Source organism: Clarias gariepinus, chromosome 7 (assembly GCF_024256425.1).
Source record: "Clarias gariepinus isolate MV-2021 ecotype Netherlands chromosome 7, CGAR_prim_01v2, whole genome shotgun sequence".
Lineage (NCBI taxonomy): Eukaryota > Metazoa > Chordata > Actinopteri > Siluriformes > Clariidae > Clarias > Clarias gariepinus.
The window spans coordinates 6004957-6031549 of record NC_071106.1 but is presented as its reverse complement, the minus strand read 5'-3'; the positions used below and the strand labels follow the sequence as shown (position 1 = coordinate 6031549).

The 26593-nt window shown below is 39.2% G+C and overlaps 2 protein-coding genes across 2 annotated transcripts; both read left to right on the top strand.

Annotated features, from left to right (window-relative positions):
* The first annotated feature begins 9161 nt into the window (after nt 1-9161).
* LOC128527856 (extracellular calcium-sensing receptor-like) lies at nt 9162-12073 on the top strand. Its single transcript, XM_053500482.1, has 5 exons — nt 9162-9455; nt 9526-10335; nt 10413-10640; nt 10848-10971; nt 11166-12073. The coding sequence occupies exons 1-5, from the start codon at nt 9201-9203 to the stop codon at nt 12071-12073; spliced, it is 2325 nt and encodes a 774-aa protein (XP_053356457.1). The 5' UTR covers nt 9162-9200.
* Nucleotides 12074-22898: 10825 nt separating this feature from the next.
* Nucleotides 22899-25698, top strand: LOC128527857 (extracellular calcium-sensing receptor-like). The gene is made up of 5 exons (XM_053500483.1): nt 22899-23183; nt 23333-24148; nt 24227-24454; nt 24557-24680; nt 24791-25698. Exons 1-5 carry the CDS (start codon nt 22926-22928, stop codon nt 25696-25698), a joined length of 2334 nt encoding a protein of 777 aa, XP_053356458.1. The 5' UTR covers nt 22899-22925.
* The last annotated feature ends 895 nt before the right edge of the window (nt 25699-26593 follow it).

The following is a 26593-nucleotide window of genomic DNA, read 5'->3' as shown; positions in this document are numbered from 1 at the left end:
ACAATTTTTTTGTTTACATTTAGGCATTTGGCAGACGCTTTTATCCAAAGTGACTTACAAAAAGTGCTTTAAAGTTTACATCACTGGATACATACTTACACTGGGTTAACTAGGTTAATAACTATGTGCTATTAGTCCAACACAACTGGAAAGAGGGTTTTTTCTTTTTTTTGGAGGGGGGGTGTGGCGGGGGTTAGTCCAAGTACTGGAGAAACAGATGCGTCTTGAGTCATCATTTAAAGATAGTCAAAGTCTCTGCTGTACGGACATCTAGAGGTAGTTCAATCCACCACCTAGGTGCCAGAACAGAAAAGAGCCTAGATGAATGCCGCCCTCGATCCCTGAGAGATGGTGGGATGGGGCGTGCAGTGCTGGAGGATCAGAGGGAACGTGGTGCTGTGCGTGGTGTGATTAGAGCAGAGAGGTAAGTGGGTGCTGGGCCATTTTTAGCTTTGTAGGCAAGCATCAGCATTTTGAATTTGATGCGGGCAGCTACAGGAAGTTTGTTTTCCTCTATTTTATTGTAAATTTGGTTGCATGTCCCTGGTTGTTGTTTTTTTTTCCTCCCTGAGTGACTTTGTAGCATTTTGATATCTTATGTTTTGTACTTTCTTTTGTTTTTTAGTTTTTTCTTTCTCTTGTCATGTGCAAGTGTACGTCAGCTGGGGAGTGAAGCAGGTATGCCTTCAAAACAGTATTTTGTGATTTCACTTGCCATGACCATATTTGGATTTCTGGTGTCCTCATGCTGTATCGGGGAGTGTTAACCTCTTCCCAGTCTGCATGTGAATTCACAGCGGTAGGTCACAAAAGTTTGATAGTAATTTAATTAGATGTTTATTACCTGTATAATTGTGATTATAAGTCCCTCAGTGATGAACACGTGTTTTATCGGTCATTTTGGTTTTTGTTTAATAAATATTATTTTATATGATTTCACGTCGCACGTTGTTTTAATTGCTGCACAAGTCCTCAGGTCGCCTGTTTGTGTTGTCCAGGTACATGACTTATTATAATATGTTCTTAAATGTGTTTTGTGTCTATATGCTTCGCAGTCTGCATGTGAATTCACAGCGGGCGTGCACGTCACGCATTGCTGCTACGCGCTGTTTTAATTGCTGCACAAGTCCCCAGGTCGACTGTTTGTCTTGTCCAGATTCAATAACTGAGGACATGATGGCAAGAATTTCGGTGTATTGAGCACAGATTACACACCGCTACACTTGCACCTTGTGTCCAGCTACAAGCAAGTCCTAACGTGATGAGTTCTAGACCCATACCTGCTCAACGTTTCAGATGTCGAACACAGCATAGCACAGGGGACAAGCTTCGAGCTTCAATACTTATGGCAGTACTCAAGTTCTTATGGCTGAAAATTGCTCTGGATAACATCTTTCCAGCTAATCCTTACACAAGGACAATGGCTGCTTTAGACCAGGTGTCTAACAAGGTCTCATGTTACAGCATTGCAATGCTCATGAAGTGTTAGTCTGCGCTAAGATGCCTACAACCCCTTGCAAAATGTTTAAATTGTTAAGCTGTAATAATTGTGTTATGCTATTGCCTGCATATAAGGTCAACAACATCAACTAGCTTTACAGAGGATTGCAGAGTTAATGGATAATCCACATATAGCTAATGGAGACGAGAAGGCCTTCAGACCTTTTGCCCTTAAATATTTGTTCACTGGTCGGCATGTTGACAGGAAGAGCGCCTTTGAGTTACAGTGTGGGTCTCATGTATCTCAGCTGCTTGGGAAGCTTCCACATGACCTATAACACAGCAACATTGTTTGTCCTTCACTACTCTCCTGGATTTCGCCGGGAGGCTGGATTATGAAATCCAAGTTCACGCAACACTCCGTGATATTCAGCAGCGATATTAACTGTACAGCGATATTAACTGTAAAATGTACATCCACATCAACTACCACACAGAGCTTTATCAGTAATCTCCCAGAGTTACCGACTTTGATTAGATCACCATCTGACTCTAAAGAACTTGATCAGGTGACTAAATATTTAGAGTTGACATTCCGTTATACTTAAGAAAAGTAGCTCCGGTCTAAGGAAAATTATTAGAGATAAAAAATTCACTCCCTGGTAGAACGATCACACACACTTTAAAACTCAAACAGATAGTGCCAGATCCTATTTGACTGATCGTTATCAGTATGTAGATTTACATGGTGATTATTCTGCATGTTCTCTAGTGGATTTGGTGTTCCATAGGGTTCAGTTTTAGTCCCACTGCTTTTTTCCCCTGTACCTTTTTTTCTTTGGGCAACATAATCCATAAGCATGTGTTACAGGCCTCAGGCCGCCATGACCTATTGACAGATTATAGATGTGGCCATTAAGACTGCGCATGTTTTCCCGTGAGATGCCGCAATATAGCGCGCGGCGTGCCGCGACTTGCCGTAAGCAACATTCGGGAATTTGAATAAATGTGTGCTTCACTAAATATCCGCCAGATGGCGCATGGAAGGACTTTATCTAAAAGCCGGACCACGTACTATACAACAAAGAACTGTGTATAATTACTTAGCCTAAAACGATATTGTTTCCAATGCTGAAGCAAACATGAATTTTATTTTGCTTTACAACAGATATTTTATGATGAATGTGTGTATATGTGCTTCATATTATTTTCATAATGCTCAAATTCGTGCTTTAAAATTCCTAATAAGTTTCCTATATAGTTTTTGTAATGTCTTAACGGGGAAAAACAGTGAAAGACATGGCAATGTCTCGGTTTAAATGGCCTTAAAATTAATTTAATTTAAATCTGATAGTGTTAACTATGCGAATGTCCTGATTCGTATATAATAGTTTTATAGATCTTTTATTGGTGTGCCTTTTATTTGTGGCCTTTTATTGTGGGCAGTATAAGGTACACCTGTGCACTACTCTTCATCTGCCTCCATCTAACCCTATCCTCTGCATCCTCTTCTCTCACACCAACTAACTTCATGTCCTCTCTCACTGCATCCATAAATCTCCTCTTTGGTCTTCCTCTAGCAGTTCCAACCGCAACATCCTTCTACCGATATATTTACCATCTCTCCTCTGAACATGTCCAAACCACCTCAATCTGATCTCTCTGACTTTATCTCCAAAACATCTAACGTGGGTTGTCCCTCTGATAAACTCATTCTTAATCCTATCCATCCTTGTCACTCCCAAAGAGAACCTTAACATCTTCAGCTCTGCTACCTCCAACTCTGCCTCCTGTCTTTTCTTTAGCGCCACTGTCTCTAAGCCGTAGAGCATCGCTGGTCTCACCACTGTCCTGTACACCTTTCCTTTCATTCTCGCTGATACTCTTTTATCGCACAACACACCTGACACTTTTCTCCACCCATTCCAACCTGCCTGTACCCGCCTCTTCACCTCCTTTCCACACTCTCCGTTGCTCTGGACCATTAACCCCAAGTACTTAAAATCCTGCACCTTCTTTACCTCTGCTCCTTGTAGCCTCACCGATCCTCCTGGGTCCCTCTCATTTACACACATGTATTCCGTCTTGCTGCGGCTAACCTTCATTCCTCTGCTTTCCAGAGCATACCTCCACCTCTCCAAATTTTCCTCCACCTTTCCCTGCTCTCCCTACAGAGCACAATGTCATCTGCAAACATCATAGTCCATGGGGACTCCTGTCTTACCTCATCTGTCATCCTGTCCATCACCAGAGCAAACAAAAAGGGGCTTAGAGCCGATCCTTGATGCAGACCCACCTCCACCTTAAACTCTTCTGTCACACCTACAGCACATCTTACCACTGTCTTACAGCTCTCATACATGTCCTGCACCACTCTAACATACTTCTCTGCCACTCCAGACTTCCTCATACAATACCACAGCTCCTCTCTTGGCACCCTGTCATACGCTTTCTCTAAATCTAAAAAGACACAATGCAACTCCCTGTTACCTTCTCTGTACTTCTCTGCCAACATCCTCAAAGCAAATACTGCATCTGATGTACTCTTTCTAGGCATAAAACCATATTGCTGCTCACAAGTGCTCACTTCTACCCTTAACCTAGCTTCCACTACTCTTTCCCACAGCTTCATTGTCTGGCTCATTAGCTTTATACCTCTATAATTGCCACAGCTTTGCACATCTCCCTTGTTCTTAAAAATTGGCACCAATACACTTCTCCATTCCTCTGGAATTCTTTCACTCTCCAAGATCTTGTTAAACAAACTTGTCAAAAACTCTACTGCCACCTCTCCTAAGCACTTCCATACCTCCACAGGTATGTCATCAGGACCAACAGCCTTTCCACTCTTCATCCTCTTTAACACCCTTCTCACGTCACTTCTACCAATATTTGCTACTTCCTGTTCCACAACAGTCACCTCTTCTACTCTTTGTTCTCTTTCGTTTTCCTCATTCATCAACTCCTTAAAGTACTCCTTCCATCTTCCCATCACCCTTCTGGCATCTGTCAGTACATTTCCATCTCTATCTTTAATCACTCTAACCTGCTGCACATCCTTCCCATCTCTATCTCTCTGCCTTGCCAACCTGTACAGATCCCCCTCTCCCTCCTTACTGTCTAGCCTAGCATACAAGTCCTCATATGCTCTTTGTTTGGCCTTTGCCACCTCTACCTTCACCTTACTCTGCATCTCCCTGTACTCCTGTCTACTCTCTTCAGTCCTCTCAGTGTCCCACTTCTTCTTAGCTAGCCTCTTTCCCTGTATACACTCCTGGACTTCCTCATTCCACCACCAAGTCTCCTTGTCCACTTTCCCCTTACCTGATGATACACCAAGTACCCTCCTACCTGTCTCCCTGATCACATTGGCTGTAGTTGTCCAGTCAACTGAAAGCACTTCCTGACCACCCATAGCCTGTCTCAACTCCTCCCTAAAGACTTCACAACATTCTTCCTTTCTCAGCTTCCACCACTTTGTCCTCTGCTCTGCCTTTGTCCTCTTCGCCTTCCTCACCACCAGGGTTATTTTACACACCACCATTCTGTGTTGTCTGGCTACACTTTCCCCTACCAACACTTTGCAGTCACTGATCTCTTTCAGGTTACAACGTCGACACAAGATGTAGTCGACCTGAGTGCTTCTGCCTCCACTCTTATATGTCACCCTATGTTCCTGCCTCTTCTGGAAGAAAGTATTTACTACTGCCATTTCCATCCTCTTTGCAAAGTCCACCACCATCTGTCCTTCTACATTCCTGTCCTGAAGGCCAAACCTGCCCATCACATTTTCATCACCTCTGTTCCCTTCCCCAACATGTCCATTGAAGTCTGCACCAATCACCACTCTTTAACCTCTGGGGATGCTCTGCATCACTTCATCTAACTCACTCCAGAATTTCTCCTTCTCTTTTAACTCACACCCTACCTGTGGGGCATAACCACTAACAACATTTAACATCACGCCTTCAATTTCCAGCTTCAGACTCATCACCCTATCTGATACTCTCTTCACCTCTAGAACATTCCTTACAAACTCCTCTTTCAGAATAACTCCTACTCCATTTCTTTTCCTATCCACACCATGGTAAAACAATTTGAACCCTGATCCTAAGCTTCTAGCCTTGCTACCTTTCCACCTGGTCTCCTGTACACACAGTATATCCACCTTTCTTCTCTGCATCATATCAACTAACTCTCTTCCCTTCCCTGTCATGGTCCCAACATTCAAAGTCCCTACTATCACTCCTAAACTCTTGCCTTTCCTCTTCTCTCTCTGCTTACGAACACGCCTTCCTCCTCTCCTTCTTCGACCAACAGTAGCCCAATTTCCACCAGCACCCTGTAGGTCAACAGCACCAGTGGCGGTCGTTGTTAACCCGGGCCACGACCGATCCGGTATGGGAATTATATTCTTGATTCGCATCATTGATTTGGCAAATGTTTTACGTCGGATGCCCTTCCTGACACAACCCTCTGCATTTATCCAGACTTGGGACTGGCACAAGAAGACACTGGATTGCGCCCCCCCGTGGTTGTTAAAATGATACCATTCATTCAATCCCCTACTGTGGCAGGTCGGCGAGGAGTTTTACCAAGTTGGGAGACTTTACCATGTCTCAGCTTTAATTTAGAGAGCTGGTGTGAGAAGGGCCCCCAGTGCATACTATTATGACATCAAAACTAAAACTCTTTTAGTGCTGTACTAACCATTTAGGCATGTCCTTTTCTCATTATGTAATAAAGAGAAGAGAAAGAACAATCCTTTATATGATATTGTTCTGATCTTGTTCTGAGCTTTCAGCCAATTTGCTACTCTAATTTCTGTGCCTCAAAAAAAGGAATAGTATGCATAGATTGTATAGTAGTCTTGTGCCATAAATGAAATCAAAATGTTGAGTAGAAATAAAGTTATAAGCATTTTCAGAAGTAGCCACTTAAAACCACATGGCCCATGCAAGTGTGAATGACAGGCGAAGGACATAGGGCTGCCCTTTGGATCGCATGATACCTCCCCTCCCTCTCCTGCCAGAAAGGCATGTCAAGATTTTACAGGTAATGCACCTATTAAAGCCCTGTTTATTCATTTAAAACACAAAAAAAAAACACATTAACACAAGCTAGCAGTTTAACTGTGCTGAGTTGCAATCATGTTATTTTAACACAATTTCTTAAAATGTTTTATTAAAAAAAAGTGTTTGTGTTCTCTGAAAATGCCTTCACAATTTGACTGAGTGTTGTCTGGATTTAGATGAATTTAGCATTTGTTTATTTTTTGGGTAAAAGTTAATCTGAGGGTTTTTTCTATGACTGAAATATAACACATGGCAGTCCTTTAGAGACACAAGCTGAGGCTATATTTACTGGCGTTTTACCAGTGAGCTAATTTCTCATTACCTTGTCTATCCTTTTCCCACTTTAGCCATTACTTTTGCATGGTAGCAGGAATGCTTAGTTAACGAAAGTTGGATAAAAAAGGGTTTAACAGTTAGTAGGAGTAAGGAGTAGGGCCACTTCTAGGATAAGTTATAGTTTGGCTTCAGAGTTTAACTAATGCTCATATATGGGTGTTATATTTATTAACATATTTGCATGAAAACCACATTAAGTAAATTCTGGTTAATTTATTGCAGACAGACAGTGGCTAACACTAATAAGTTTAATGGTTAACATTAGCACAAGTAGTTTATTTACATTTCATTACTTTAATTTATTTACTTTGTCTTTACTAAATTTTTGTTTTCTTTAACCAAAGCTCTGCTGTGGAGGATTGGGTCAGACAGGTAATGGTTGGCCTTTTGAAGTTACTGGAGGAGCATGAACAAACTGTTGAGAATGCTGTTGTCCTTGAGGGCCGAAGTGACTGTGCCACAGCTTTAGGATGATGTGTTGTCAGGTCTATACTCTGAACATAGCATTACAAAAACATCTTTTGGGAAACAAAACTTAATATTATTTTCCTTATTATTATTATTGGTCATTAAAACAAATGAAAACAACCACTAAACACATAGATCATAGATATCTTTGCTATTTTGTGCTTATATGACCCATATAAGCACAAACTAAGCACTTTTTGTACTTAGTATGAATAAATGCTTTGGGTTTTAAGAACTACATCGAAAGAGCAAAGATCACTGTGCCGTATTGTATATGTGACAAGTAAAGGCTGAACTAAACTTTAAAACTAATCCTTCAAAGATGTATGAAAAAATCAATGTGTATTCATTTCTGCAGTATAATTAAACATGTTTGTTTCATATTATCCTAAACCACAGGGTTAATAAAAAGCAGTAATCTAAGCGCAATTATCAGATGGAATTGGCATGGCTTGCATCCTACCCATACCCCCTTACAAAATGCTATGAAAATATCTATGACAGCATTATTTTATCATGTAAAACTTGCTGGACAAAATTAGAAACATTTGCTGTACTCTGCATGCAATCTGCCTGAAGTTTTAACTGCACCATAAGTGAAATTAAAATGTTGAGTAAAAGTTATGTGCTACATTTACATCTACTTTAAAATAAGCTACTAGTAAGCTACTTGCTCAATGTAAACAAACACCTGCACAAATAGATATTAATTAATGAATATTTTTACTGGGAATAATTAATATTTTCATCAACAAAATAATAGCACAAAATAAATTTTAAAATGCTGGAGTTGTTTTTAAGACAAACTTTATCTACTTTTTCGATTTCTCATCTGTGAATCACTCTTCGATTACTAAACAGGAAGTGTATTTCACTAATGATGAAAGAAGTACAAATTAGATAAGATACTCAACCTTAGCAAATTTTATGTCTTTTTCATGAATCAAAGCAATACTAACATTGTCTGGCTTTAAATGATCTGTGGTTTGTGATTACTTAATTTTGTTTGATTTTCCTACTTTTAATTTAACTGTCCTGACGTTTGACGTTTGCAAGAGAGAGTGCTGAATACACAGAAGTGAATCACTTTTATTTATAAATTAGGCAGTGTTTTTCGATACAGAAAGACATGTACTTTATGTGGGCTTCAACCTGAAATAATAATATCTCTGATTACATTAAAGTTGATCAGCCTTTTTTTAGCATTAACCTTTTAACTACTTTAACAAATCCTTTTCCTGTCAAATGATGGGTACTTACGTTAGTAAATGCATTTTAATAACAGTGACAAACAACAATTACTTAAAAACATTATGAGCCTTTAAGCAGTGCAAAAATAATATGCCCACACCCAAGGGTCTGATCAATCTGGGAGCCAAGGAGTTATATAAAAGCTAAAACAGTGGTTATCATATTTAGAAAGGAATGAGAATGAGGTTCCTGCATACATGGCTTTTTTTCACACATGTGCGTGCAGCTGATCCTCCCTGCAGTCTGCTAGGACTGTCTAATCCTCCTAATCTCAGCAAAGATGGAGATGTACTAATTGGTGGTATTTTTTCTTTACACGCAATATGGGACCAAACATCGTATGTCTTCACATCTGGACCTTGGCAACCAAACTGCAGAAGGTGAGAATACAATAAGGGAAGTTTAAATAAAACTTTTATTTTTAGTTTTGTTGAATTTGGCAAGTGGGTTTATGCATTATGATGGTCTTTACATTTAAGACGATGGCAAATATTTTTGTTTTAAATTATTTGTGTAACAATATTTATAAACCTGTTAATGTATTAGAACTCATAGTGTTCACTAAAACATCTGTAATATTTTTTTTGTACCTACAGTCTAAGCCTTCGTGAGTCACAAAATGCACAGACAATGTTGTTTGCCATTGAGGAAATCAACAACAGAACCGATATTCTTCCTGGGATCACACTGGGTTATAAAATCTATGATTCCTGTGGATCTTTAGAAATGGCCACACGAGCCTCACTATCATTAATTAATGGAAATGAGGAAAATACTGTAATGTCTTGCTCTAAACCTGACAGAGTTCAAGCAATCATAGGACAAACATCCTCCACCCCCACTATTGCTATTGCTGCTACCATAGGACCATTTCATATACCTGTGGTAAGGCCTTGACTTTTATCTGTTTAAAAAGTACTATGCTTGTTTTGTTGTTAAAATCTTTGTCTTGCAGGTCAGTCATTTTGCAACATGTGCATGCCTTAGTGACAGGAAGAAATACCCATCTTTTTTTAGAACAGTTCCCAGTGATTACTACCAGAGTAGAGCTTTGGCTAAGTTGGTCAAGCATTTTGGCTGGACATGGGTAGGGGCCATATGCAGCGATAATGACTATGGGAACAATGGCATCAATGAATTTATTATTGCAGCTAAAGAAGAAGGAATATGTGTTGAATATTCCAGAGCAATTTTTAAAACAGATCCCAAAGAAAAAATTCTAAAGGTAGTTGAAACTATCAAAGCTTCAACCTCTAAGGTTATTGTAGCGTTTGTCGCATATACTGACATTGGGGTTCTTCTAAAGGAAATGGCCTTACAGAACTTGACTGGGTTTCAGTGGATTGGAAGTGAGTCCTGGATTTCTAATACAAACCCAGCAAATGTTCAATGGCAGCATCTTTTGAAAGGGTCTGTGGGTTTTGCTATGCCAAAAGCTCAAATAAAAGGCCTTGGAGAATTTTTAACCAAGCTTAATTCAGCTTCTGATGTGTTTTTTTACAAAGAGTTGTGGGAGACAATATTCAACTGTAAGCTTCTGACTCAAGAAAATGCTGATATAAAACAAAGGTGCAAGAGCAATGAAAGTCTGAATCAAGTTGTAAACCTTTATACAGATGTTTCAGAGTTACGGATTGCAAATAATATTTACAAGGCTGTGTATGCTGTGGCTTATGCTCTGCACAAAAGATATGGTTGTTTAAAAAAGGGCAGTGAACAAGAAGGTCCTGTGTGCACAAACATATCGGATAATAACCCATGGCAAGTACGTGTAACAAAATATCCTGCCGGAAATTATATACTTGTAGTTGTTGAAATGCTTTATGCTGAAATGTCTTTTAGGTAGTAAATGAGTTGACAAAAATTCATTTCACCACTAGAAGTGGAGAGGATGTATATTTGGATAAAAATGGAGATCCAGCAGCCAGGTATGAAGTGCTGAACTGGCAACAAGGCAAAAATGGTGAAATAGTACTTGTTAAAGTGGGTTTCTATGATGGCTCTTTGCAAACACACCTTGAACTGTCATTTAATAACATCACCATAGCCTGGGCCAACAACAAATCACAGGTAAACAACAATTTCTATATAAGCAAATAATATGTACAGCAAATTAAAAAAAAAGTACCCACTTTTTTTTCTGATTATTTCGATTTATACATCTTTTCTCCCATTTTATACGCATTTCTATAAGTTTCTTTTGATTCTGTAAAGCTAATTTGCAATAATGACCGTTGTTAAAAGTGGTATACAAATAAGATTTAATTCAATTTCCAGGTGCCAATCTCAGTGTGTAGTCAAAGTTGCTTCCCTGGCACCAGAAAAGCTGTGCAGAAAGGAAGACCAATCTGCTGCTTTGACTGCATACCATGTGCAGAGGGAGAAATCAGCAATATAACAGGTATAATGAAGACAAGAACAGGTCATATTTAAAAGTTTATAAGGTTAAGACCACAATCAAATCTAATCACCTAAATGATATATATATATATATATATATATATATATATATATATATATATATATAGAGAGAGAGAGAGAGAGAGAGATATTTATGATGTACAAATATTACATTTGTTTATTTTCTATTTTCAGACTCTATAACTTGTGTTAAGTGCCCAGCTGAATTGTGGTCTAATCACAGGAAAGATGCTTGTGTCGCAAAGCTGGTGGAATTCCTGTCATTTGAGGAAATAATGGGAATAATGTTTGTATCATTTGCTTTGTTAGGAGTATCATTCACTGTCTGCATTACTGTAATTTTCTTTAAACACAAGGACACACCAATTGTTAGAGCAAATAATTCTGAACTGAGCTTTTTGCTTCTCTTTTCCCTGACCCTGTGTTTCCTCTGTTCACTTACATTTATTGGTCAGCCCTCTGCATGGTCCTGTATGCTGCGCCACACAGCATTTGGAATAACCTTTGTCCTTTGCATCTCCTGTGTTCTGGGAAAAACAGTAGTCGTGTTAATGGCCTTCAGGGCTACACTTCCAGGCAGTAATGTCATGAAATGGTTTGGTCCTCTACAACAGAGACTTAATGTCCTTGCTTTCACTCTAGTTCAGGTCATTATTTGTGTACTGTGGTTAATAATATCCCCTCCCTTTCCCTACAAAAATATGAAATACTACAAGGAAAAGATCATATTAGAATGTAATGTAGGATCAGCTGTAGGTTTCTGGGCTGTGTTGGGTTATATAGGATTCCTGGCTGTTTTGTGTTTTATTTTGGCTTTTCTGGCACGGAAGCTGCCTGATAATTTTAATGAAGCCAAATTCATCACATTTAGCATGCTCATATTCTGTGCAGTTTGGATAACCTTCATCCCCGCTTATGTTAGTTCTCCTGGAAAATTTACTGTAGCTGTAGAGATTTTTGCAATTTTAGCATCAAGTTTTGCTTTACTCTTTTGCATTTTTCTTCCAAAGTGCTATATCATCATACTGAAATCAGAGAAAAACACTAAAAAGCTAATAATGGGTAAAGCACCTGCTAAATGATAAATGTTTATAGACGGTCACTTTTTTACTATAACCTGTTTAAAATTTACTATTCAAATACCTGCTGTAAATAGCAACCTATTAGTATAGTCTATTTTTTGTGACTGCAGCAGCATTTATTATACAATTTTTTTATTAAAATTTTCTTTTATTTTAATTAGTTTAATTAGTTCTCGCCTTATGCCATGACAATGCCCTGCTTGCTTATAATAAAACATCTCAAACACCACACTACCTCACATCTGTAAATGCAATGTCAAAAGCCTACAATCAATAAAGGTTGCCTCAGCCACACAAAATAATAGACTGGTTGTGCATTGTCATGGTTTATAATTACTTTATTAGAAGCTTCTTAAATGCAATGATGTATCTGCATCAAATTCGAAACAAGTCTGAAATTACTGCATTTAAAAACACTAAACATATTGCCTATCCTAAATGTTTATATAGGTAACTGTACATGTAAAATATGAGCAAATAATTTACATGTATACATTTGGCAGATACTCATATCCAGAGTGACTTATTATACTACACTTATCTTATTTATATAACTGTGCAGTTGAGGGATAACTCATTTATTCAAGAACTCAAGAACAATCAATAATTCAACATCTACATCACAGGGCTACTGCTGCTAAGCTATGGCATATTGTTGTTTTGTTATAATTATATTTTTCCTATATCCTGCAATTATGTTTTATATATTGCTTTTCAGTTGTTGTTGTTTTTTTGGTCTATGTGCACATAGCTGTCTTTAAAATTTATCCCAGCTCAAACTATTAACATTGGTTTCGGATAGTTGTAAGTAGTAACAAAAATTAAACGTTTAAAAATTTAAATATCTTTGTCATATCATTATGGCTGGGCATAAGGAAGGGTACTGAAGAGCCAATGCCATTGCATAGTACAAGCAGAAATAGTGAACACTTTCACACACTTAATTACAGATGTGATTGGAACATTTTATTTCTTCACCAGGACTCCAGAGACTCCATGTTCCCCTGTATTCTGCAATCCTTGTTCTTTTGTCACTATAACAGTAAATTATGTAAGAAAAACACAAGCATGGCTTTCAGCCTTTCAACCATGGAGGATTAACAACAGGAGACAACATGATTTTGCTCTAGTTGTTTCAATGGGTGATTTGAAATCATATCGCTATTATGTCATGCAACATCTGGTTGCAGGGCAGGAATTAAAAAAAACAAATGGACAGGATGAGGAAAGGTCCATATTGTGTTACCTTAGGCAATATTCCCAGACAATTATATAAATAGAAGATCACCAAATTGATCTTTTTGTGATCCTTATGAAGAAAAGATTTTACAACAGAACGCCTTGGGTTACTTTGCTGTAACCCTGTTCTCTGAAAAAGCGAGAACGAGATGCTATGTGAAAATGCTATAAGAACATCTTTTTTGTGTTGCCAGTTGTGAAGCATGTGTGTATCAAACACGCCAAATTTTTGGCTTATATAACCTCGGTCAGGTGACGTCATCTGATGAAGTGCACCTGCATGTTATAAATAGGAGTGAACCGGAAATATTCCTCAGATCAATTTTGTCTGAAAGGACGTCCAGTCATGCAAGCAGTGCGGCATTGGAGCTCAGCATCTCGTTCTAGCTTTTTCAGGGAACAGGGTTACAGCAAAGTAACCCGAGACGTTCCCTTTCAAAGGCTACACTCGATGCTGCGTGAAAACGCTATGGGAATGAGAATACCAACGCCACTGCACTGCAAGTGTCTGGACCCCCAGGGTTGTGTTACGTGTGCACAATAGCTCTGACCTAGATCTGGGAGGCTGACTTGAGGACCTGTGAGCCTGGAGTAGCATAAACATTCAAACTATAAAATCTAACAAATGTGTGCGGAGAGGACCGACCTGTCGCATCACACACTTGCTGCAAGGGGACACCTCTTGCCTGCGCAATAGATTAGTCAATCCCCCTGGTCGAATAAGCCCTGATTCCTATAGGCGAAGTGTGACCACGCGCTAAGTAGGCTAGGGCAATAGCATCTCTTACCCAATGTGACAGCGTTTGTCTATTGGCGGCTGCCTTCAGGGTGTGGCCCCCGTAGCATATGAAAAGCTGCCCTGACTTACACCACTGGCTAGTGCGGTGGACGTAAATCTGAAGAGCATGTACTGGACAGAGTAAGTGAAGTCTCTCCTGCTCCAGAGCTTTAAAAGATGAAGGACAAGAAGGGACCAAGAAAGTCCCAAGAAGGGATTGTCGCTTTGGTAAGCGGCCTCAACCGTTTAGCTCCACAAATAAAATGGGCTACTAAAGGGTGATTATCCACAGACACCCCATCGGTCAGAACATGACAAGCCAAAATAGAGTACTAGGGCATAAGCCTGAGGACAACTTTTCTTGCAGGAACTCAATTCGGCAGTGGACTGGTTCTACATGTTTTACCATGCACCCAATTTTAAATACATTCCATTTGCGCGCATAAGTTCTTTTAGTGGAGGGAGCCCTAGCACTTAAAATAGTTTCGATTACACTGGCTGAAAGCCCAGCATCTCTTAATTGGTGCCCCTCAGGGGCCAGATGTGAAGGTTCCAGAGCTCGGTTCGAGGATGAAATATTGTCCTCTGCACCTAAGACAGAAGATCCCTCAACACTGAAATCGGCCATGGCAAGCTGTTGAGGAGAGATATTAAATCTAAGAACCACACTCTGGCCAGCCAACGGGGCGCTATCAGTAAGAAGCGCAAACCCTGTTGACGCACCCACGCCAGTACTCCCGGGAGCAGAGCTATCGGGGCAAATGCATAAAGATGTAATCTGGGCCATGTATCGGCCATAGCATCCAGACCCAGGGGAGCTGGAGGAGTCAGAGGGTAGTAAAGGGGACATTGGGCTGTTTCTTGCGAGGCAAAGAGGTCACCTCTGCTACATGAAATCTCTCCCAGATTTGACTGACTACTTCGGGGTGGAGTTTCCATTCCCCGTGTGTCACAGCTTGTTTCATATGCCCTAAAATGTTAATAACCCCCTGTGGGACAGGAACTTGTCCTGTGCCCAAAGCAGAACCTGGTGCGCTAGCTTGTTCAAGCAGCCCGAATGCAGTCAGCCCTGGCGATTTATATATGAGACTACCGTAGTGTTGTCCACCCACACTAGGACATGGTAGCCTCTTAACTGCTGAAAAAAGTGCCTCAGGGACAGACATAGAGGCATCATTTCGGGGCAATTGATGTGCCACGCGAGAAGATGACCTCTCCAGCTCCTTTGGGCTGAGCGGCCATCTAAGACCGCACCCCAGCCCCTGAGGGAAGCGTTTGTTGTAAGCATTTTGCGATGACAAGATGGACCTAGAGTCGGATCCAAAGTCAGAAACCGGTGTCTGAACCAAATACTGAACCATTACACTCTCCTTCTGCATTTCCCACCTCGCGAGAGTCAGACCTGGTCGGGACTGGGTGGCCGACAGTCCCGACTCTTGAGCATGGCGGGAAAGGAATCACAGAGTGACATACCTAGCCTGAAACTCTGCCATATCGGTAAGTTAAACATTTTCTTAATTTGTTTGTAAACACATACACGCAAACACAAAGTCAGTCCTGAAGACAAAAAGATCTGAGGAATGTTTCCAGTTCACTTCTAGTTATAACCTGCAGGTGCACTTCATCAGATGACGTCACCTGAACGAGGTTACATAAGCCAAAAATTTGCCATGGTTGATACACACATGCTTCACAACCGGCAACACAAAAAGATGTTCCCATAGCGTATTCACGCAGCATTGAGTGTAGCTTTTGAAAGGAAACAGAAAAATCTATGTGCTTTTTAAGCAGTTTTTAAGAGTCTACTTGTAATTGAAATAAAAAATAAATAGAATTGTTTAACAGTTTTGTTTTGGTAATAAACTTTTCTGTGCTGTTGACTGTCATCTCTTACCTGTTTTTACTGAGTATTTTAAATGTTACATTATGAATGTGTGGTAAAACACTGTATTGCATTTTAACTGTCATTTTCAAAGAGAAACCAGGCTTTTAAAAAGAAAATATATAGTAACCATAAGCGGCTATCTTCATCCTGGACATGTTTGTGAGTCAGGAGCCTGCACAACTCAGCTGGAATGCTGACACAAAATGCAAGACAAAGGTGTCCAAGGTGAAGAGGCTCCCTGTATTTACTGCAAAGCTAGGACCATTGGTTCAGAGCCAGGCACTGTCTAGGTTGAGAAAAATTTCCAAGTGAAAATGAAGGGTCCATTTTAGAAAAGCTCTACTCCCAGCCCATGTTGACACGGCAAGCGCAGTTGCACTAGCTCACCCATCGACTGTCTGAGCAGATGTGTGGGTATGCAAGCTTCTCCCAGTCACCTGCATGCATGAAGATCACCTGGAGGTTCCAGTGGCTTGCATTACTGTTACTTATTAAATGTATGCAAACCAACTATGGTTCCGGGTCTTTGTGTCAATATGTAATACGTGTGGATAGTGTAGGATTACAAATTTATAAAATTTTAAATCTAGCTTCCAACGTAATAGTATACAAACTGAACAAGTTATGTACATTGGGTTTTACATTTTAAAGTAAAGATGGTGACATTCTAAGATCAAGTCTGGTACCCCAGATATCAGAGACATTAACCTTTTGTCTTTATGTACTTCCTGACCACTGAATAGGGTCCCAAAGTCAATGTGAATGCTAATCTCAAGGCCATGCTGTGCCTTTGTCTCTATGATAATGTAAAGGTTTGGGTGATACTGTCAGGCTGATTAGATTAGCACTTATGCATTCGAAAGCCACTGCTATGCTGATGAGATCAGGGCTGGGGAACTTACGTTACCAGGCTGACTCCTGTACTAGACTATGCTTTGTTTAGATTGTCTCTACCTCTTTGTATCCCTCCCTCTAGTAAAGTATAAACTCTCCAGATCTGAGTTTTCAGTCAGACTTGGATGACTACAGCAATTCTTGGTGAGTTCTCAATAAAGAGTAACTTCTGCTTGAATGATATCTCAACATCTCCTGATCTCTGAAAAAGTTCCCAACAGTTTTGGTGCCGTGACTAGGATAAAGCTCCTCACCTAAATCCAGATTGAAACTTCAAGCTCAAATATCTGACTTCATTCCAGACTGAATCTTTTTGTACAACTAAGGATTGGTGAGTGCCACTCTATCCAAAAGAACCTTTAAAACTAGTACTAATTTGTTATCCTCTGCTAATATTTTGTGTGTTGTCCTCTGTTTTTGGCAGGCAAGATTAGCATTACGTGTTAATATTTGTGTGTTTTCCGCTGTTTTTGGCAGGCAAGATTAGCATTACGTGTTAATATTTGTGTGTTTTCCGCTGTTTAGGCAGGGAAGATTAGCCTAACGTGCTAGTATTTGTGCGTTTTCCTCTGTTTAGGCAGGGAAGATTAGCCTTATGTGCTAGTATTTGTGTGTTATCCTCTGTTGATCAGAGACGTTTTAGTGTTTTGTCTTAACAAGCGTATCAAGCCTCTGTTAGTCAAAGTTTTAGTGTTTTTTGTTAAAAAACATGACCAGCCTCTGTTGATCAGAGAAGTTTTAGGGTTTTTGATTGTGTAGTAACAAACATTCACAGAATGTTAAAGAAGAATGCTAGACTGATCCTAACAACTAAAAAAGGTGGTCTTGCGACTTCTTCATGGTCTGATAGTAAATTTAAATCACTGTTAGGAGTGCAGGTGAACCTAATAGTTACTGAGGAATTGAGACAAGAACTTACTCAGAAGTATGAGCTCCATCCAGACAAAACTTGGTCGGTAGATGAGTGCAAAAAGGTATTAGGAGCATGCATTCGTAAGAAAAATGTGAAAGGCATTATCTGCTGCCATAGAGAATTTGGTTTAACGCTAAGTACACAACAGTCTCAGCGTATCTCGGAGCTAAAGGAACAGATCCAGAAGCTCCGTGCTAGAGTATCCTCTTTGACAAAGAAACTGAACTGCAACCAAGCTTCAGCAAAAATTGATGTGGATGAAGTTAGTCAGTCTGATAGCAACTATCCTGACCTACAAGCTTTCTTTGAAACAAATGTAGCCATCCAATCAGTAACTGATGTGCCTGTAGATTTGGTGAAAGTATGTGGTGCTAGGAAGAGATCTCAGGGAATTGAGGGTACTGAAAGTGTTACTCCTAACTCTTCGGTTGTCCAAGTACAAACTGTTGCTAAACCACTAGGACCTAAGGATAGACTATCCCAGAGCTTACCCTCAGCACGCAATAATTTTTCTAAATTTAGAAGAGCTTTGATCAGCAAAATGCGTCTTTACACAGCTGATGTCGCAAATTCTAACTGAATCTGAATTCAACCATTTTGAATCTGCTGTTCATTCTGAACTACAACATGCCAGTAAACGTGATTTGAGAGAAGGTGTCTTGAAAATTCTTAAGAACATCATGGGACACAAGGTAGACTGGTCCAGAATTGCTAACTGTGTGCAGAAGAAAGAAGAATCTGTAAATGAATACACAACGGTTTTGTCAGTCAGCTGTATGAATAGTTGAGGATTCTGAAAGTGTGCTTGATGATAAGGGACCTCTAGTCCGCATCTGGTCAGATGGCCTTATAGCCGAGTACAGAAAAGCATTGCCATTCCTAGATCTAACTTGATCTACCAGGACTCTCAGAAGTAACCTTGGCAGGTTAGCTGCATGGGAAAGGGATGCTGATGTTAAGGCAAAGGTGAGAGTAGCAGCAGCTTCGTTTAGCACAACAGACCAACACAATAGATGACCTAAAAGAGAAGGCAAATGTAACTACTGTGGAAAACTGGGACATTGGAAGAAAGGGTGTAGGAAGAAGTTGCAACATGGTAGAAGAAATACTTTGCATAATCCTACTCCTTCTTAGCCTGCCTACAACCCTGAAGTAGTTCCGCCATTGTCTACTCAAACTTTAGGATATCTTGCTCAGGCTCTTCTAAGAGCACAAGAGGAACAGAAAAAAACTAATTGGTGGGGCTGTGAGTAGCTACCTTTCCCCTGTAATCCATCACAATGACAAAATTATTTTTGTAAACAGTAGCATAGAAAGAAATTGACTTTTTGATATAGTTTCAGAAATTACAGTAATTCCTACTAATTGGCTAGAGAGTTAAACATCCCATACAAAAAAACTAAACTGTGTTTAACTGGTATAATATGTGAAGATTCTGTTTTTTATGAAACTCCATCCATAGAAGTACAATTAGGCCCAAAAACCTTGACTACAAAATTGCTATGTGCTCCATTAAATACAGGTGCAATTCTAGGCATGGATCCACTGAGACAAGTACATCTAACTTTAGACATGTCTTCAGAATCTGCTAGCATTAAAATTTCCTCAGCACAAGTTTTTACTAATATTGTAACCCCTCCTGAGTATGCTTTCTTGCAGAATCATCCTACCTGGGCTAAAGACAAGGATGATTGCGGTTTTCAGGTGTAGAACCAGTAAAATTAACAGGAACTCCACCTCCAGTTACCAAACAATATCCAATCAGTAAAGAAGCTTTACAGGGAATCAAACCTTTTGTAAAAAAAAAATGCTGAAACAAGGTGTGCTAATTAAAACCAACAGTCCCTGTAACTCACCCATATGGCCCATCAAGAAAGCCAATGGGACATGGAGACCCACCATAGACTACAGAGTAGCCAATAAACACATTAATAAAATCACCCCCCTACAGTAGTAGCAGATCCGTCTACAAATTGTAATGTACTCTATGACTTGTTGAAAGGCCAGATTAAAGATTTTGATACTGTTTGTATGGAAGAAATTCATCTAAAAGCTTTCAATGCTTTGAAGAGAGGATTATGTCAAGCACACGCAACCATAGGAATTGCACAATCTGATAGGCCCTTTGTGCTTTATGTTCATAAACAGTTAGGCTTTATGACTGCATGCCTAATGCAAGATCATGGGGGCAGTTTATGCCCAATTCATTACTATTCTGGTAAACTCAACATAGTCGCTCAAGGTATGGGCCCATGTCTTAGAGCCATGCAAGCAGTTCTAGCACTTCAAGCTTCATCAGGAATGGTGTTAGGACAGACTGTAAATGTAAGATGCCCTCATGCAGTGTCTGCACTTATGAATCAAGCAAAAGTCACTTCTGCCACCCCTCTCATTGGGGAAATTGGTTAATGACCCTCACAGCCCCGAACATTGTTTTACAGCATGTGTCAATTACAAATCCATCCACATGTATGAAGTCTGCAATGACTGAAGTTGTGTTAGAGGATGAAGGCGAAATGACTTACGACTGTTACACTTACATACACACGCAAAAGTGAAGTCGCAGAAACTCCTATAGAGAATGCAGAATTGAAGTTGTTTGTTGAAGGTTCAGCTCAAGTTATTGAAGGCCATAAACGAGCAGGTTATGCAGTAACTTCCATCACTGAAGTGGTAGCTTCAGATCGTCTTCCAGATCATTTTTCAGCTCAAGCTGCAGAACTAGTAGCCTTAACTAAAGCATACACGCTAGCTTTAGGGTCTGTTGCAAATATCTACACTGTTTCCAGGTATGCTTTTGGAGTAATTCATGATTTTGGTGTCATTTGGCAAAGTAGACAGTTTCTAACTTTAGCTGGATCCCCCATTAAGCATGCTGGATTAGTGAAAGATCTAATGTTTGCTATGAAACTTCCAAAGAAATTAGCGGTGATCAAAGTGAAAACACAACTTACAACTAACACTATGGTAGCTAAAGCTAATGCTCTTGCTGATGTAGCTGCTAAACAGTCTTGTTTCTATGCAACTGTACAAGTGTATTCAGGTAGTACAGCACAGAAGACCATTCTGCCTCCTGAATCGATCATTGATCTGTACAAAGACGTTTCTCTATATAAAGCATGGACATCGTTGGGCAAAGGAGCCACAGTGGATTCATCCGGCTGCTGGACCAAAGGGGGAAAGTATGTCGCTCCTAAATCGCTGCTGCCATATTTGGCACACCAGGGGTATTTTTCCTGAAGTTTCAGTAAAAGACAGGTAGAAAACTTAGAAAGTATGCCAGAACAGATCAAAAGAGCATGCAATCAAAAGGAACCAGTGGATTGGTCAGCATTTGAAATGTGGACAACTGAAGCACACTGTAGACTACTGAAATGTCAGGCAAAATATAATGATGATAAACTTGCACATCATCTGTCAAATGTACTAAGTCTGTTTTAAATAACAACCTGGATGGATGTTCTCCCGGGTCCATTCCCACACCCTTCAGTAGGGTGATTACCAGGAAAGCAGCAGGGCCAGACGACATCCTAGGTCGAGTCCTCAGGGCCAGTGCAGACCAGCTCACAGTAATATTCAACCCAATCGGTAATCCCCACATGCTTTAAAGAGTCCATCATTATTCTTGTCCCAAAGAAACCCTGTCCTGTTTACCTTAATATATATCACCCTGTAGCTGTAACATCAGTAGCAATAAAGTGCTTTGAGCAGCTGGTCAGAGACTTCATGATATTTGAACTACCCAACACACTAGATCCACTATAGTTTGCTTGCCATTCAAACAGATGATGATGCCATTTTGCCATTTTACACCCCTTTAACATGCCATTCTGACAAACTACCAGGCCCCCATCATTCAAGAGAACCCAGTGGAGAGAGTGTACAGCTTCCGATCCCTTGGTGTTCACATCACGGTAATGGCCCTGTCACATCAACACCATCGTGAAATAGGCCTGGAAGCATCTTAACCACCTGCACTTAATCTACGGCACTTCTTTCCATAGGCTATACAGACTCTTAATTATATCACCATATAGGACTAAACATATGGATCTGCTTTCTTTGCCCCTCATAATATTGCACATTGCACATTTTCCCACATTTGCAAAAGGGCAACATTGGTCTACATTTTGCATGCCTGGAACTTTGCACATTCATTAGACATTGCTTTTTTATTTCAATTTCATTTCAATTTAATTTTATTATTTGTACATATTGTACATTTTATAGCTGAAAGTTTTCTATATTTTCTATATTTGTATACTTTTATTATACTCTTTTTCATATTTTATATTATTTCTTTGAATACTCTATTTTCAAACTCATTTTTTTGTTACATTCTTATTTCACATTCTGTATTTAAATAATCTTTATTTTAATACTTTCTTATCTACTCCTTTTTGAGGTCGTTGGCAGTCATACAAGCATTTTTCTGAATATCATACTCTGTATGAGACAAATAAAATTTGACAATGTTTAAACCTAATCAAAAACCTTGTGAGACTTGACTAAAACAATCTAGATTTTTATTTAAATGGATATGGTTTATTTATTGCTAATTAGCTGTGGCTTGCACATTTTATCAACTGTCCCTTCCTCCATCAATTTAGCAAAAATATTACTAAAGACATTGTAGTGACATTGTAGCAGGTATTTAGCAAAATACAAATGAACGAGGTGATCCATATTCATGAGTAAAAATTACACCTTATCATCTAGTTATTGCAGGGTTAGAGAGGTCTATATAAAGCCTAATGGTCTGGGTGTTTTTTTAACTGATGAGAATGAGTTTCTTGCACACATGGCTTCTGTTCACTCAGGTGAGAGCAGCTGATCCTCCCTGCAGCATACAAGGGCTGCACAATCCTCCTCAACTCAGCAAAAATGGTGATTTACTAATTGGAGGGATCTTTTCCTTACACAACAAATGGGACCAGCCAGCACAAACATTCATTTTAGGACCCACACAAGGACAATGCACAAGGTAGGGGGGAATCTGAAAATGCCATGTAAATCAAGTTATATGAAAAGCATGTTCCTAAATTGTTTGTATCATTATTTTGGCAAAACAAATTCTAATTTCGTGATTATCTTTTTTTTAATCAAAAGTTTGAACCTGAGAGAATTTCAAAGTGCACAAACAATGGTTTATGCAATAGAGGAAATCAACAACAGAACTGATATTCTTCCTGGTATCAATTTAGGATATAAAATCTATGATACATGTGGATCAGTTGAAAAGACCACTAGAGCCTCCTTGGCCTTAATCAATGGCCATGGACAAAATACAACTTCAGTGACCTGCTCAAAACCTGAAACTGTACAAGCAATTATAGGGCAAACATCGTCAACTCCCACTATTGCTATATCTACAACAGTGGGACCTTTGCACATACCTGTGGTAAATGTTATGTCTAAAACCAATTTATGAACATGCAATGAATTAAAATTGATACTCCAAACATTATAATAAAATAAAAGGCAAACATATGTTATCAATAACATAAAAACAAATAATTATATGTATTTAAACAAAATACATTATCACAGGTCAGTCACTTCGCATCATGTGCATGCTTAAGTGACAGAAGAAAACACCCATCTTTCTTCAGAACTGTTCCTAGTGATTATTTTCAAAGCAGAGCTTTAGCAAAGCTGGTCAAATATTTTGGATGGACCTGGGTAGGGGCCCTATGCAGTGATAATGACTATGGGAACAATGGCATAAGTCAATTTATCAGTGCAGCCAAAGAAGAGGGAATCTGCATTGAGTATTCTATGGCATTTTTTAAAACAGACCCCAGAGAAAAAATTCTGAAAATAGTAGAGATTATCAAGGCTTCAACCTCCAAAGTAATTGTGGCTTTTGTTGCATATTCTGACTTTGGGTTTCTTCTAAAAGAAATGGCCTTGCAGAACATGACTGACTTTCAGTGGATTGGAAGTGAGTCCTGGATTTCTGATTTGAATACTGCCAATGCTGAATGGCAATATATTCTGAAAGGATCTCTGGGTTTTGCTATTCCAGAGGCTACAATTAATGGTCTAGGAGAATTTCTTATTAAGATTACTCCAGCTTCCGATATAGCTATTTACAAAGAGTTGTGGGAGACAATATTTCAGTGTAAATTTCCAACACAAGAAACTTTTGAGATGAAACAAGTGTGCAAGGGCAACGAAAGTCTTACTCAAGTTCGAAGCATTTATACAGATGTTTCAGACCTACGAATTGCAAATAATGTTTATAAAGCTGTGTATTCTGTGGCTTATGCCCTGCACAACAGTTATGGCTGTTCCAAAAGGGACAGTGGACAATCAGCTGCTAACGTCTGTACAAACTTAGCAGATAATCAAAAACCATGGCAGGTAACTGTTACAAAATATCCTGGTGGAAACTACTGCTTCATTTTTTATAACTGAAGAGTTATGCAATTATTTCTTTAGATAGTAAATGAGTTGAAGAAAATCCGCTTCACCACTACAACAGATGAGGATGTATTTTTTGATGAGAATGGAGACTCAGCAGCTAGGTATGATGTACTGAATTGGCAACGAAACAAAGACAATAAAATAGCATTTGTTAAAGTGGGTTTCTATGATGCTTCACTGCACAGACACCTTCAACTGTCAATTAACAACATCAGTATAGCTTGGGCCCACAATAAACCACAGGTAAACAATGGGTATAGTAACAGTAATCAATTAATACAATGAAGACTTTATTAATTTATTCATCATTTAGTAGTAAATGTATACAACACAAATGGTTTACAGGTACCACTCTCCATGTGTAGTCCAAGTTGTCCCACTGGCTACAGGAAGGCTGTGCAAAAAGGAAAACCAATTTGCTGTTTTGACTGTATACCATGTGCAGATGGAGAAATCAGTAATATAACAGGTAGAATGAATAAACAAATCTAAAAAGGACTTTACATTTTTTTTTACTTACTCAACATAACAAAACTAATTAAAATGATCTAAAGTGATATTCATTTTGTTTTTTCTTAGACTCTATAATATGTATTAAGTGCCCTCCGGAGCTGTGGTCCAATGACAGGAAAGATACCTGTGTCTTAAAGCTTGTCGAATTCCTGTCATATGAAGAAATAATGGGAATTCTCCTTGTATCATTTTCTTTGTTAGGAGTATCCTTCACAATCCTTATTGCTGTAATTTTCTTTAAGCACAAGGACACACCTATTGTTAGAGCAAATAATTCTGAATTGAGCTTCTTGCTGCTCTTTTCTCTGACTCTGTGTTTCCTCTGTTCACTTACATTTATTGGTCGCCCATCTGTATGGTCCTGTATGCTGCGCCACACAGCATTTGGAATCACATTTGTCCTCTGTCTCTCATGTGTTCTGGGAAAAACAGTAATGGTGTTAATGGCCTTCAGGGCTACACTTCCCGGCAGTAATGTCATGAAATGGTTTGGTCCTTTACAACAGAGACTCAGTGTACTTGTTTTTACAATTGTGCAGGTCATTATTTGTCTACTTTGGTTAATAATATCCCCTCCTTTTCCATATAATAATATGAATTACTACAAGGAAAAAATCATATTAGAGTGTAATGTAGGCTCTGCTGTGGGTTTTTGGGCTGTGCTTGGTTATATAGGACTCCTGGCTGTTTTGTGTTTTATTTTGGCTTTTCTGGCCCGGAAGCTGCCTGATAATTTTAATGAAGCCAAATTGATCACATTTAGCATGCTCATATTCTGTGCAGTTTGGATCACCTTTATTCCTGCTTATGTTAGTTCTCCTGGTAAGTTCACTGTAGCTGTGGAGATTTTTGCTATTCTAGCATCAAGCTTTGGTTTACTTTTTTGCATATTTGTTCCAAAGTGCTATATCATTATACTGAAACCAGAGAACAACACTAAAAAGCAAATAATGGGTAAAGCACCTGCAAAATAATTCTAGCTATCAAATAGATTAACATAAACATGTATGATTTAAATAACTGCTGTTAATAAACTGGTATCATTAGTCTGACTTTGCAGTAATCATTTTCATATTACAGATCTGGCCTTTAAAAACGCACGTTTTCGGAAAACGTGCGCGCGGCAAGCTGTGAAAATGCCCTTCAATACCTGTAGGGGGCAGTCGTGTTTCAGTCTAAAGTATTGTGTGTCTACTGAAGCCGAAAAATGTTATGTCTCTTAGGCGCCCATTGACGGCAAGCGACAGAGCTCATAAACGTGTCAAGCTCAAAATGATATGCATTTATTTATCATATTCATTCAGAATTAATATTAGTAGTAGTAGTAGTTCTCCAAATTTATTATTATTATTATTGTAACGCACCCGCGCGTGTGTAAAAGGACTACAAAGATGTATGACGTTAGCCTATATTTATGCGCTTTAAACGCAGACGGGTACTGGTGGCTCAGTGGTAGGTGATTCGCCCGCCATGCGGGAGACCCAGGTTCGATTCCCAGCCAGTGCTCAAAATTCCGGTGCTATTCGCTAAAATGCCACGATATAGCCATTACATTATCAAGTTAGGCTTCAGTACTAAATACACGTTTGCAATTGAGATTTTTTTTTTGCTTAAGCTATGAAACACAATAGCACTCACCTCACAGTTGCTATAATTTAATGATTATCATAAGCAAAAAGTGTAAAACAAAGGATTCACATTTATTACATTTTCACCCAGAGCGGGATTCGAACCAGGGTCTGGATGATTTTATAGGATATACGGATATTATACGGATATTATTTAAGCAACGCCACACCACGTGGAAAGCGGCAAAAATGCTTCAATTTCATTGGCTGTCACTGAGTGTCAGCTATTCACGACTGGCCC

Coding starts and splice junctions, on each gene's coding strand:
- LOC128527856 (XM_053500482.1), top strand. CDS start 9,201: ATGTTGTTTGCCATTGAGGAAATCAACAACAGAACCGATATTCTTCCT. Junction 9,456..9,525: donor GACCATTTCATATACCTGTG/GTAAGGCCTTGA, acceptor TTTGTCTTGCAG/GTCAGTCATTTTGCAACATG. Junction 10,972..11,165: donor AGAAATCAGCAATATAACAG/GTATAATGAAGA, acceptor TTCTATTTTCAG/ACTCTATAACTTGTGTTAAG.
- LOC128527857 (XM_053500483.1), top strand. CDS start 22,926: ATGGTTTATGCAATAGAGGAAATCAACAACAGAACTGATATTCTTCCT. Junction 23,184..23,332: donor GACCTTTGCACATACCTGTG/GTAAATGTTATG, acceptor ACATTATCACAG/GTCAGTCACTTCGCATCATG. Junction 24,681..24,790: donor AGAAATCAGTAATATAACAG/GTAGAATGAATA, acceptor GTTTTTTCTTAG/ACTCTATAATATGTATTAAG.